The sequence below is a fragment of the Leptopilina heterotoma genome, unplaced genomic scaffold (genome assembly GCF_015476425.1).
Source record: "Leptopilina heterotoma isolate Lh14 unplaced genomic scaffold, ASM1547642v1 Lhet_128, whole genome shotgun sequence".
Lineage (NCBI taxonomy): Eukaryota > Metazoa > Arthropoda > Insecta > Hymenoptera > Figitidae > Leptopilina > Leptopilina heterotoma.
In genome coordinates this window covers 480426-492322 of record NW_025110846.1, presented here as the reverse complement: position 1 = coordinate 492322, position 11897 = coordinate 480426, and the positions used below count along the sequence as shown (strand labels likewise).

The window sequence follows — 11897 nt, the reverse complement described above, 5'->3', positions numbered from 1 at the left end:
TTTTATGAATATTATTTGAATATTTTAAATTCTCGTGTAAAAGAAATAAAATGAAATAAAATTAAATAAATTTGAGTGTAATTGAAAAATGCACTTATCGCCGGGCCGGGTCAATTCAAGTGACTTTCCGTGTGAGATAATTTTTTTTTATAAATCCTTTCATTTTCGTTAATCGAAGTTGTGGAATTTGTCCTTCGCGAGTATAATAATTTTTCGTTAGCAACCTTAGATGGTAAATTCTCTTCTGAGAGTTGTGACTTAAAAAGTTCACGGTCTCGCTGGACATTTAATTAATTAAATGAACTTTATTTTGCTAATATTTTGACTTATGATCGTCTATCAATTTAATAATTAAAAAAAAATTTTTCTAATCAAATGAAAAAATTTTTGTTACATATTTTTCTATTTTTATTTTACTATTTCTATTTTTATTTTTTTACTTTTATTTTCTTACTCTCATTCTATTTTTCTACTTCTACTTTCTACTTTATTCTTCTCTTTCTTTTAAATTCCTACTTTTTTTAGGTTTATTTTACTCTTTCTTTTTTCTACTTTTCTATTCTTCTATTGTAATTCGATTTTTCTACTTCTATTTCCTATTTTATTCTCAATTTCTGTTAAATTGGAGATTTTTCTATTTTATTTTTCTCTTTCTTTTAAATTACTACTTTTTATGTTTATTTTGCTCTTTCTTTTTTCTACTTTTCTATATTAATTCTATTTTTCTACTTCTATTTTCTTTTTCTATTTTATTTTCAATTTCTTTTAAATTTCTACTTTTCTATTTTTATTTTACTATTTCTTTTTTCTATTTTTATTTTTCTATTTTCCTTTCTTCAACTATTTTTTTCTATTGCTTCCTCATAAAGGAAGCTTTGTATTAGCAAAATTTTGGATTGCCATTTTTTGACATATTTATAAATTTTTTTTTATTATGCCTAATACTTTAGTACTTTATATATGCACAGGAACTCCCCGTATAAATGTTCTAAATAAATAAAAAAAAATTTCGACGTATTTCTATTTTTTTTCTATTTCCTATTTTATTTTCAATATCTTTTAAATTTCTACTTTTCTATTTTATTTTTCTCTTTCTTTTAAATTTCTACTTTTTTAGGTTTATTTTACTTTTTTTCTACTTTTCTATTTTTCTATTTCTATTTTCTATTTTATTTTCTATTTTTTTTAAATTTCTACTTTTCTATTTTTATTTTTCTACTTTTCTATTTTATTTTCAATTTCTTACAAATTTCTATTTCTCTATTTTCTTTTCTTCAGTTATTTTTTTCTATTTCTATTTTTAGTTTTTATTTTGCTTTTTCTATTTTTCTATTTCTCATTCAAAATTTTTTATTTCTTTTTTCTTCATTCTATAAATTCTATTTTCTATTTTAATTTTCAATTTCTTTTAAATTTCTACTTTTTTAGGTTTATTTTACTTTTTTTTCTACTTTTCTATTTTTCTATTTCTATTTTCTATTTTATTTTCTATTTTTTTTAAATTTCTACTTTTCTATTTTATTTTCAATTTCTTACAAATTTCTATTTCTCTATTTTCTTTTCTTCAGTTATTTTTTTCTATTTCTATTTTTAGTTTTTATTTTGCTTTTTCTATTTTTCTATTTCTCATTCAAAATTTTTTATTTCTTTTTTCTTCATTCTATAAATTCTATTTTCTATTTTAATTTTCAATTTCTTTTAAATTTCTACTTGTCTATTTTTATTTTTCTCTTTTTTTTCTATTTTTCTTTCTCAATTTTTAGTTTTCTACTTTTTTATTTTTCAATTTCTTCCAAATTTCTACTTTCCTATTTTTGTTCTTCAATTATTTTTTTCTATTTCTATTTTTAGTTTCTATTTTGCTTTTTCTACTTTCCTCAATTTTTTATTTTTCTATTTTTTCCACTTCTATTTCCTATTTTATTTTTCAATTTCTTTTCAATTTCTACTTTTTTATTTTTCTCTTTTCTTTCTATTTCTATTTCTTAAAAAAGAAAAAAATTTCTATTTTTTTCTTTTCATTTTTATTTTTCTACTTTTCTATTTTCTTTTCTTCAATTGTTTTTTTTCTAGTTTTTTTTCCGTTTCTATTTTTCAATTCATATTTTCTATTTTTTATTTCAATTTTTTTATTTTCAATTTTCTATGTCTATTTTTTCATTTCTACTTTACTATTTCTATTTTTTCTTTTTCTATATTTTTGTTTGCAAAATAATTTTTTCAATTCAAAATTGATTAAAACAAAAAGCTCAAGAATAACACTCCCGAAACCAAAAAATAATAAAAAAAAACATTTCGAAAAAAATCTCTATCAAAAAAAAAAAAAAAAAAATGACTTCTCCTCAATAACTTTCATTTTTATAAGTGGGCTTAAAAAAATATCGAATAATCCCGCGGTTGCTCCTGAAAGTGCGAGAGACTGTTAGAAACCCGATCTTCATTAAATCCTCGATTTCAAGGACCCTATGTATAAAGAGTGGAAAGGATGGATTGCAATAATCGTTGAAATTGAAAATAACAAAAAAAAGTTCCTTTAAAGTTTCATATTAAAATCTGTCTTGCGAGAGACGCAGAGACTTTACATTATATATGAATATTTTGCCCCGCAGATGTTATTTCACGAAAAGCATTAAAAATCGAAAAAAAAAATATGAAAATAAAAATAAAATAAAAATATATATCCAGAACCCGATGTTTCGAATCCGGAACCGGAGGATTGATCAGGGTCGTTTTTGAAGGTGAGTCCACACCCAACGAAAAAGTTTGTAACACACTGGCAAACAGCCGTGACTGCTTTCGTTTGATCAAGGCGAAAGTTAAATTCCATATGAAACAATTCGGGACTTTTGTTTTTTTTTCTTCTTTACTTAATTCTTTCTTCATGCGAAAAAACAGTCCAATTAACAAAATAACGATCTCCTTAAGAATTTTTTAATTTGACTTTGTTTCTTTTTTTTGTTCAGTTCATGTATAATTTATTTCTTTATCTTGTCATTATGTATTACACCTGACGAATATACAAGAGCTGAGAAAATGCACATTGAATCATGAAAAAAAATTTTCCTCCAATATAATTTCTTAAAAATTCAACAAATTTTTATTTCTTTCAAAAGAAGAATTTTTTTTTTTTTTGATTAAAATTAATTTATTTTAATTTAATTAGACAATTTTCTTTTATTATTTCTCTTATGGACAATTTTATTAAAAATTAAATTTATAAAGAAATTTTTTTCGATTTTTGGAAGATGATGAAAAAATTGATAATTGTTTTTCTTTTTTCCATCATCTTCTAAAAATCGAAAAAAATTCCTTTATAAATATTATAATGGAAGGAAAAATTATTTCAAATAAAAATTAAATTAATATGATGTCTAAATTATTTTTTTTAATAAAAAAATCGAAGTTGTTTTTCTTATTTGTACTTTTTGATCCCACTTATTAATAATTATAATATTGTCTTAATTAAAATTTCTTTTTAAATTAAAAAAAAACAATTTTCGATCGCCAAAAAGGAAGAGAATGATAAATATCTCGAAGAGGAGAGTCTTTTGTTTTCTTTAATCTTGATATGCGGAGAGAATTTAAGAACCATGTGTTTAAAAAATATCATATGTGAATAAATTAAGATTATGGAAAGTCGATCAAAAAGCAGGTGATTGACGGTTCGAGTCTTGTCGCGACTCATGTAGATATATACGCATGAATGTAGACAGAGATATTGAATAATATAATGTATAGAAGAGAAAGAGCACCGCGGATCGAATCCCATACCTTCAGACCCACCTAATTTACGAAAGTGTTCCACTTATTTTTTCGTGATCTCATAATGCGATAAACTCTTAGATGATGTAACTCGAAATCCATCGTTTTTCAACTAAAAAGAAGCAATGCCAAAGCGCGATAACGAATGTTTTTTGTTTATAAGTAAAAGGGCTCGAAGGATGACTTGCTGCATTGAAGATGCAATCACTGTGGGCAAAATTGAACGAATTTTTTTTTTTTACTTTTATTTCGATTCGTTTTTCCATACATATATATGTATTTATTCACTATTATTTTTTATTTCGTTGCGTTTTTTAATTTCTAATTTTCAGTTCTAACTTATTATTTAAATTTAAAATTTTTTTCAAATTAGTAAATTCACTTTAATTCAGAATTATAGTGAAATTACTAATTTCACTGAAGAAATTTTACTAATTTGTCTGAGTAAGAATATTCAATTCTTTTTAAGTAAATATTACTATATTTTGTTTAGTAATTTTTACTATTTTTCTACTACTGTTTCAGTAAAGAAAAAATTACTAAAAATATTATTATTATTGTAAGTTGGTGGCTCAATTTTTAATAATTCAAATTTTAAAAGAAACGCTGTCCACTAATTTCAATTAGTCACAATTCCTACTAATTTGTAGTAATTTTTTCAACTAAACAATATTTTTGTAGTAATTAGCAATAATTCTCACTACAAAATTTAATTTAATTTAATTTAATTTATTTTTCTACTATTCCCTAGAAATTTTTTCTAATAAAAAAATTTTTTAATACTAATTGATAGTAATTTTTCTACTAAAAGAATTTTTTTTGAACAAATTTATAGTAATTTTTCTACTAATTCATAGTCATTTTTTATACTAAAATAATTTTTCTACTAATTCGTAGCATTTATTACAATTAAAAAATTTTCTCCAATTCGTAGTAAATTTTTCTACTAATTCGTAGAAATTTTTTCTACTAAAGATTTTTTTTCTACTAATTAGTAATAATTGCTTCTACTAGAAAAATTTTTTTGTTCTACCTAGTAGTAATTATTTCAACTAAAGAAATTTTTCTACAAATTCGTACTAATTTTTTTTACTAGTTTATAGTAATTTTTCTACTAATTCGTAGTTTTTTTTACAATTAAAAAAATTTGTTACTAATTTTTAGTAAATTGCTCAACTAAAGAAATTTTCTACTAATTCGTAGAAATTTTTTCTACTAAAGAATTTCTTTATACTAATTTGTAGTAATTATTTCAAATAAAGAAATTTTTCTATTAATTTGTAGTAATTTTTCTACTAATAGAATTCTTTGAAACAAATTTGTAGTATTTTTTCTACTAATATGTAATAATTTTAGTAGTAATAATTTTTAATACTGAAATTTTTTTACTAATTCGTAGTAAATTAATCAAATAAAGAAATTTTTCCACTAATTCCTAAAAATTTTTCTACTAAAAAAAAATTTTCTAATTTAATTCGTAGTAACTTTTTCTCTAAGTAGTAGTATTTATTAGAATTAAAATTTTTTTTTACTAATTCGTAGTAAATTTTTCAACTAAAAGATTCACTGAAAAAAAAGTTCTGGTTAGGGTATATTTAACACGATATTCTAGTTAAAACAACCAGAATTCTGGTTAAATTAACTAGAATTCTGGTTAACCTAACCAGAAAAAATCTAGTTAGGGCATATTTAACACGAAATTCTAGTTAAAAACAGGTTTTCTGGTAATTCCAACCAGAACTTTTTTTTCAGTGTTTTTCTACTAATTCGTAGAAAGTTTTTCTACCAAAGAATTTTTTTCTACTAATTAGTAATAATTGTTTCTACAAGAAAAATCTTGTTGTACTAACTTGTAGTAATTATTTCAACTAAAGAAATTTTTCTACAAATTAGTAGTAATTTTTTTACTTGAAGAAATTTTTTATACTAATTTATAGTAATTTTTCTACTAATTCGTACAAATTTTTTCTAGTAAAGAATTTTTTTCTACTAATTACCAATAATTTATTCTAGTAAAAGAATTTTTTTATACTAATTTGTAGTAGTTATTTGAATTAAAGAAATTTTTCTACTAATTTGTAGTAATTTTTCTACTAATAGAATTTTTTAAAACAAATTTGTGGTATTTTTTCTACTAATATATAATAATTTTTTCCACTAATTCGTATTAATTTTTACTACTGAAAATTCTTCTTACTAATTCGTAGTAAATTAATCAACTAAAGAAATTTTTCTACTAATTCCTAAAAAAATTTTCTAATAAAAGAAAATTTTCTAATTTAATTTGTAGTAATTTTTCCTAATAAAATAATTTTTCTACTAATTCGTAGTAATCTTTTGATACTAAAAAAAAATTTTCTACTAATTAATAGCAATTGTTACTGCTATAATAATTTTTCTATTAATTCCTACTAATTTTTTATGCTAATTAAGTTTGTCATCTACTTTGTACTCGACTTTGTAGTAATTATTTCTACTAACTGGATTTTTCTCTACTAATTTGTAGTAATTTTGTTAATAAAAAAGTTTGGCTACTAATTCGTAGAAATTTTTTCTAATAACATGATTTTTCTACTAATTTGTAGTAGGTAATTGTTGATACTAAAATTTTTTTTTTGATAATTCATAGTAATTTTTTCTACTAGAATAGATTTTCTATTAATTTCAATTAATTTTTGATACGAAAAATTTGTTTCTTCCATTCTGTAGTCTGTAGTAATTATTTCTATAGAAATTTAGTATACTAACAGAATGTTTCTCTATTAATTTGTAGTAATTTTTCTACAAAAAAAAAAAATATTTCTATTCTACTTTGAAGTATTTTTTTACTAAAAAAAATTTGTTTACCATTTCGTATAATAATTTTTTCTAGTAAAAAAAATCTTTATTAAAACTTCAAACAAAAAAAATGTAATACTACTAATTGACAATAGTCACTTTGATACCTTAAAGAAATTCGTGAATTGAAACTCAGAGAGTTAATTTTACTTCGACAATCGAATTTCATCCTCTTCAATTACTTATTCTTTCGACTTCTTTTTTTAAATTGAAAATTTTAACTTAAAAATTCTAAATCATCTAAAGAACTAAAATAAAAAATTCGAAACGGTTTTCTACCATTTTTTTTTAGTGAGTGATAATTGATTTCACAAAGTAGTATACACTTTTATGGTTTTATTTCTAAACGAAAAAAAAAAATGTCGAAAGCAAATATGTAGAAACTTTTTTTTATAGTAGGTCTATATTTGATATCATCTAGTTTTGAATAAAAAAGGTCATTAAAAATATTAATTGATTTAAAAAATTTTCAAAAATAAAAATGATAGGAAGTATAAAAATAACTATTTTTTTATTATACAAAAATTATTGTCATATAAAAATTAACTATAAATTTAACTATCATTACAGAAATAGATTAGCACTAAGTGGACATTTTTCAATCAATTTTTTACTCTAATTAATAATAGTGAATTTTATTACTCTAACACTGTCAAAATTTTCAATGTCAGTTAATTTAATTTTTTAATTTCGAAATTTCATTTTTCACGATCATTTTTGAAAGTGAGTTCAATCCCTTAATATAATTGATTTTGATATTTTACAACTGAACCTTTTTTAATTGTTTTCATACAATTATTTATTTATAATTATTTTGTACAATTACTTTCTTTACAATTATTTTTTACAATTACTTTTTTACAATTATTTTTTACAATTATTTTTTTCTAATGATTTATTTATTTACTATAATAAACGGGAAAAGCCCTTTCATTCATAAAGTCAACCAAAGGAATTTTTGTTCGATTTAATAAAAATTTTTTTTTTTTTTTGAAAATTAAATAAAATAAAGAAAAAGCAAAAATTAAATAAAAATTCCTTAATTACTCCAAAAGTGTGATACAAAGATGCAAAAAAATCGAACTTATTGTTCGCAATAGTGGAAGAATTGAAAGAACCAAGAATGATGACCACCCCCCTGAAGGTGATCAAGAAAGTTAGATCGAAATCAGTTTGCAAACTGGACACAAACAAAGACTTTGTGAATATTCAATATGGTAAATATAAGTGTATATATATATAGAGAATTTAATCGAATTACTTTGTTCATGGAAATAAGCTCAGTTGTATATATGAAATGGAAAAGAGTGGGGAATGCATCCGTCTAAGTTCAAGAGCAATTTCTGTGCCCTAACTTTGAAAGTGCAGATTTTCAAAGTGGAGGGGGTGTTAGTGGGCAATGGTCAGAGGTATATAAGGGATACCTGATCAACCATACTCATCACTTACTAAGCTGATTCAACTACACCACCTCAACAATGGCCTTCAAGGTGTGTACCAAAAATTTCGTGCATCACTCATTTACACAGTGGACAGTTCAATTTTTTTTTCAAAAGTGCAAAGTTTCAATTTTACTCAAAAAAAAAAAAAATTAATAAATACAAATTAACAAACTAAAATAAAAAAAAATACTTAAAAAATAAAATTAGAAAAGCAAAAGAAATTAATAAATAACTTAATAAATTAATTAATAAATAAAAATTAACAAAATAAAAAACAAAAAAATACTTAAAAAATAAAATTAAAAAAGCAAAAGAAATTAATAAATAACTTAATAAATTAATTAATAAACAAAAATTAACAAAATAAAAAACAAACAAAAATTTTAAAAATAAAATTAAAAAAGCAAAAGAAATTAATAAATAACTTAAAAAAATTAATTAATAAACAAAAATTAACAAAACAAAAAAAAATCCTAAAAAATAAAATTAAGGGATTTTGAATCATTGAGACGTCACAATTTGTTGAAAGCATTTGTTTTAAAATTGTGACGTCATAATGGTTCTAATTCCCTTAAAGAAACAAAAGAAATTAGTAAATAAAAATAATTATTAAATAAAAAATTAATTAATAAACAAGAAATTAACCAAACCAAAAGAAATTAATAAATAAAAAAAAGTAACAAAAAAAAAATTGATAAATAAACAAAGTAATAAATACAGAAATTAATAAAAAACAAAAAGTAATAAATAAAAAATTAATCAAAACAAAAATAAATAAAATATTGATAAATAAACATAATTTATGAATAAAAAGAAATTAACAAACCAAAACAAAAAAAAATTAATAAATAAACAGAAATAAAAAAATAGAAAACTAATAAATAAAAAGAAATTAATAAATAAAGAAACTAATAAAAAACAAACTGATAAATGAAAAAAAATAATAAAGAAACAAAATTAATAACTAACAAGAAATTAATAAAAAATTTTTTATTAATTTTGTAAATAAAAATAGTTTATAAATAAAATAATAATGAATAAAAATAAAAAATAAAATCAAAAAACAGTAAAATAAATAATAAAATTAACACGAAATTGATAACAAATATATCGATAAATTGTGTAGTTTTTTTAAGTTTTATAATTTTGGGTGAAGCATTAGCATAATTTAACAATTAAACAAAGTTAAAAATTTAATAAAAATTAACAAAAAAATTTTAAAAAAAACTTTTTTCTTTCTGAATATATGTAATAATTTGTTTAAAAATATGTTTTTCCTTTTTTTCTATTGTGAAACAATTGTACGAATTAAAAAGTCTTGAAATTTTTTTTAAATTAAAAAAATCTTAAACGAAACCCTTTTTAGCTATATTTTTGAAAATTATATTTTTAACACAGTTTAGAAAGTTTTGTGAAATCTGAAATTAACTTGACTGCCACCTTCGGAATCTTTAATAACAAAGCTCATGAACGTAAAAAAAATTCTCTAGATGTCAAGTGTTTTTCAACATTTAACGCAAAATCTGACTAAAAATTTGTAAAAATGCAGAGAAGTTTAAGAAATTTAAAATAAATTTTGATATTATTTATTTACTTTTATTTGCTTTGCTTAAGTGTCATTAATTTCTGGTATTTTTTAATGTTTCAAGCAAACGTCGATTAAATATTGCAAGAAAGTTGAAATTTTTTTAAATTTATTCTAAATTTCTTTAATTTCAAGCAATTTTTAGTCTACTTTTGCGTCAAACATTGAAATTTAAAAAATTATTTTAAGATTCATGAGCTTTGCAACTGAAGATTCCGAAGGTGGCAGTGAAGTTAATTTCAAATTTCCTAAATTTGTTTTTGAATTTCTTCAACTTGCATGCAATGTTCAGTCAACTTTTGCGTCAAATATTGAAAAACAGTAAAAATTTAAAGAATTACTTCAATTTTCATTAGCTCTGCAACTAAATATTCCGAAGGTAGCACTCAAGTTAATCTCAACTTTTAGAAAAGTTTCAGAACTGTGTGGATTGGTTTAAAAAATATCTTTTAACATAAAATTAAAAAAAAACAGTGGAAAATAATAAATTGTTTTAATTTTAGTTTGTAGTTCTCGCCGCCCTCGTGGCAACCGCAAGCGCAGGATTCATCGGCGCACCTTTGGGTTACGCTGCGGCACCAGCACCCCTAGCGTATGCAGCCCCAATTGCAAAGGCAGTGGTAGCGAAAACCATCGACGCCGATTTTGACCCTCATCCACAATACAGTTACTCCTACGACGTGCAAGACGCCCTCACCGGAGACTCAAAAAGCCAACACGAAACCCGTGACGGAGATTTAGTGCACGGAAGTTATTCGCTCCTTGAATCTGACGGAACACGCCGCACCGTCGACTACACCGCTGACGCCATCAATGGATTCAACGCCGTTGTTCGCAAAGAACCCGCAGCAATTGCCGTGAAAGCCGCCGTAGCCGCTCCAGTTGTTGCCGCAGCTGCCGCTCCAGTTGCCTACGCTCAATACGCGCATGCGCCAGCGATCGCCGCACCTGCGCACATCGCCTACAGTGCACCAGCTGCGCACTACGCCTACAGCGCTCCATTGGCGCACACGAAGTTCGTCTCCCCCCTCTCCTACGCCAGCCACGCCTACATCCACTGATTTACCTCAAAAATTCTTTCTATTTATTTGCAAATTATCGAGTCTCATTAAATGATTTTATAAAACATTGAAAAAACACTGTGTTCTTATTTTACTGATCATTTACCTACCAGCATTTTTTTTTAAACAAAAATTTATCTACTAATAATATAAATTCTAATATTTTCTCTCTAATACAACAGAAAAGGCTACGTATTTTTTTAATGAAAATCGATTGATTCGACCTGCTACTACTTAAAAATTGAAATAAAATTTTTTATTCTTCAGAATTGAGTAGGGCTCAGTCCCTACTAGAACTCAGGTAATTTTCAGATGATTAGAATTTTTAAATTTACAAGAAATAAATTTTATTTGACTTTTTACCAAATTTTGATTGTCTGATAGCGTTCGGGTGAACCTGCTACTACTTAAAAATTGAAATAAAATTCTGTATTCTACAGGATTGAGTAGGGCTCAGTCCCTACTAGAACTCAGGTGATTTTTAGATGATTAGAATTATTAAATTTGGAAGAAATAAATTTTATATATCTTTTTACCAAAATTTTGATTGCTTGATAGCGTTCGGGTGGACCTGCAACTACTTAAAAATAATAACATTTTTTACAGGGATTTAATTATTTTCATAAATAATAAAACTCGTCGCAGAATTTCAATTATTTTTAATTAATGAAAGTTTAAGAAATTCAAAACAAAATTTTGAAATTTACGTGACTGACACCTTCAGAATTTTTATTCATGATACTTGAAGTAATTCTTTAAGTGTTTACAGTTTTTTATTGTTTGACGCAAAGGTTGACTGAACATTGTTTAAATTTTATAAAATTTAAAATAATTTTAACAAATTTTCAACTTCCATGAAATATGTAGTCGACGTTTGCATAAGGTATTAAAAAATAGCAGAAATATAAAGAAATTCTTTACGTTTTATAAGATTTGCCACTAATGATTCCGAAGGTGGCACTCAATTTAATTTTAACTTTCAGGAAACCTTCGGTGCTGAGTGGGATGTAATTTTCAATAATTAAAAAGCGTCTCGTTTCATTTGAATCTTCAAAATTTGTAGATCATGTAACTCTGACAACATTTCCTCTAAAAAAATAAATAAATAAAATAAAAAATGTAATTTAAATAAAAAGCAATATTGCTACGAAACATTTCCAAATTCCCTCCTTTCGAAAAGAAACTCGAAAAGAAACAAATCCCACTTTC

At 23.4% G+C, this 11897-nt stretch overlaps 1 protein-coding gene across 1 annotated transcript; it reads left to right on the top strand.

Annotated features, from left to right (window-relative positions):
- The first annotated feature begins 7946 nt into the window (after positions 1–7946).
- On the top strand, positions 7947–10764 carry LOC122512829 (larval cuticle protein A3A-like). The gene is made up of 2 exons (XM_043628910.1): positions 7947–8090; positions 10131–10764. Exons 1-2 carry the CDS (start codon positions 8079–8081, stop codon positions 10686–10688), a joined length of 570 nt encoding a protein of 189 aa, XP_043484845.1. The 5' UTR covers positions 7947–8078; the 3' UTR covers positions 10689–10764.
- Positions 10765–11897: the final 1133 nt, after the last annotated feature.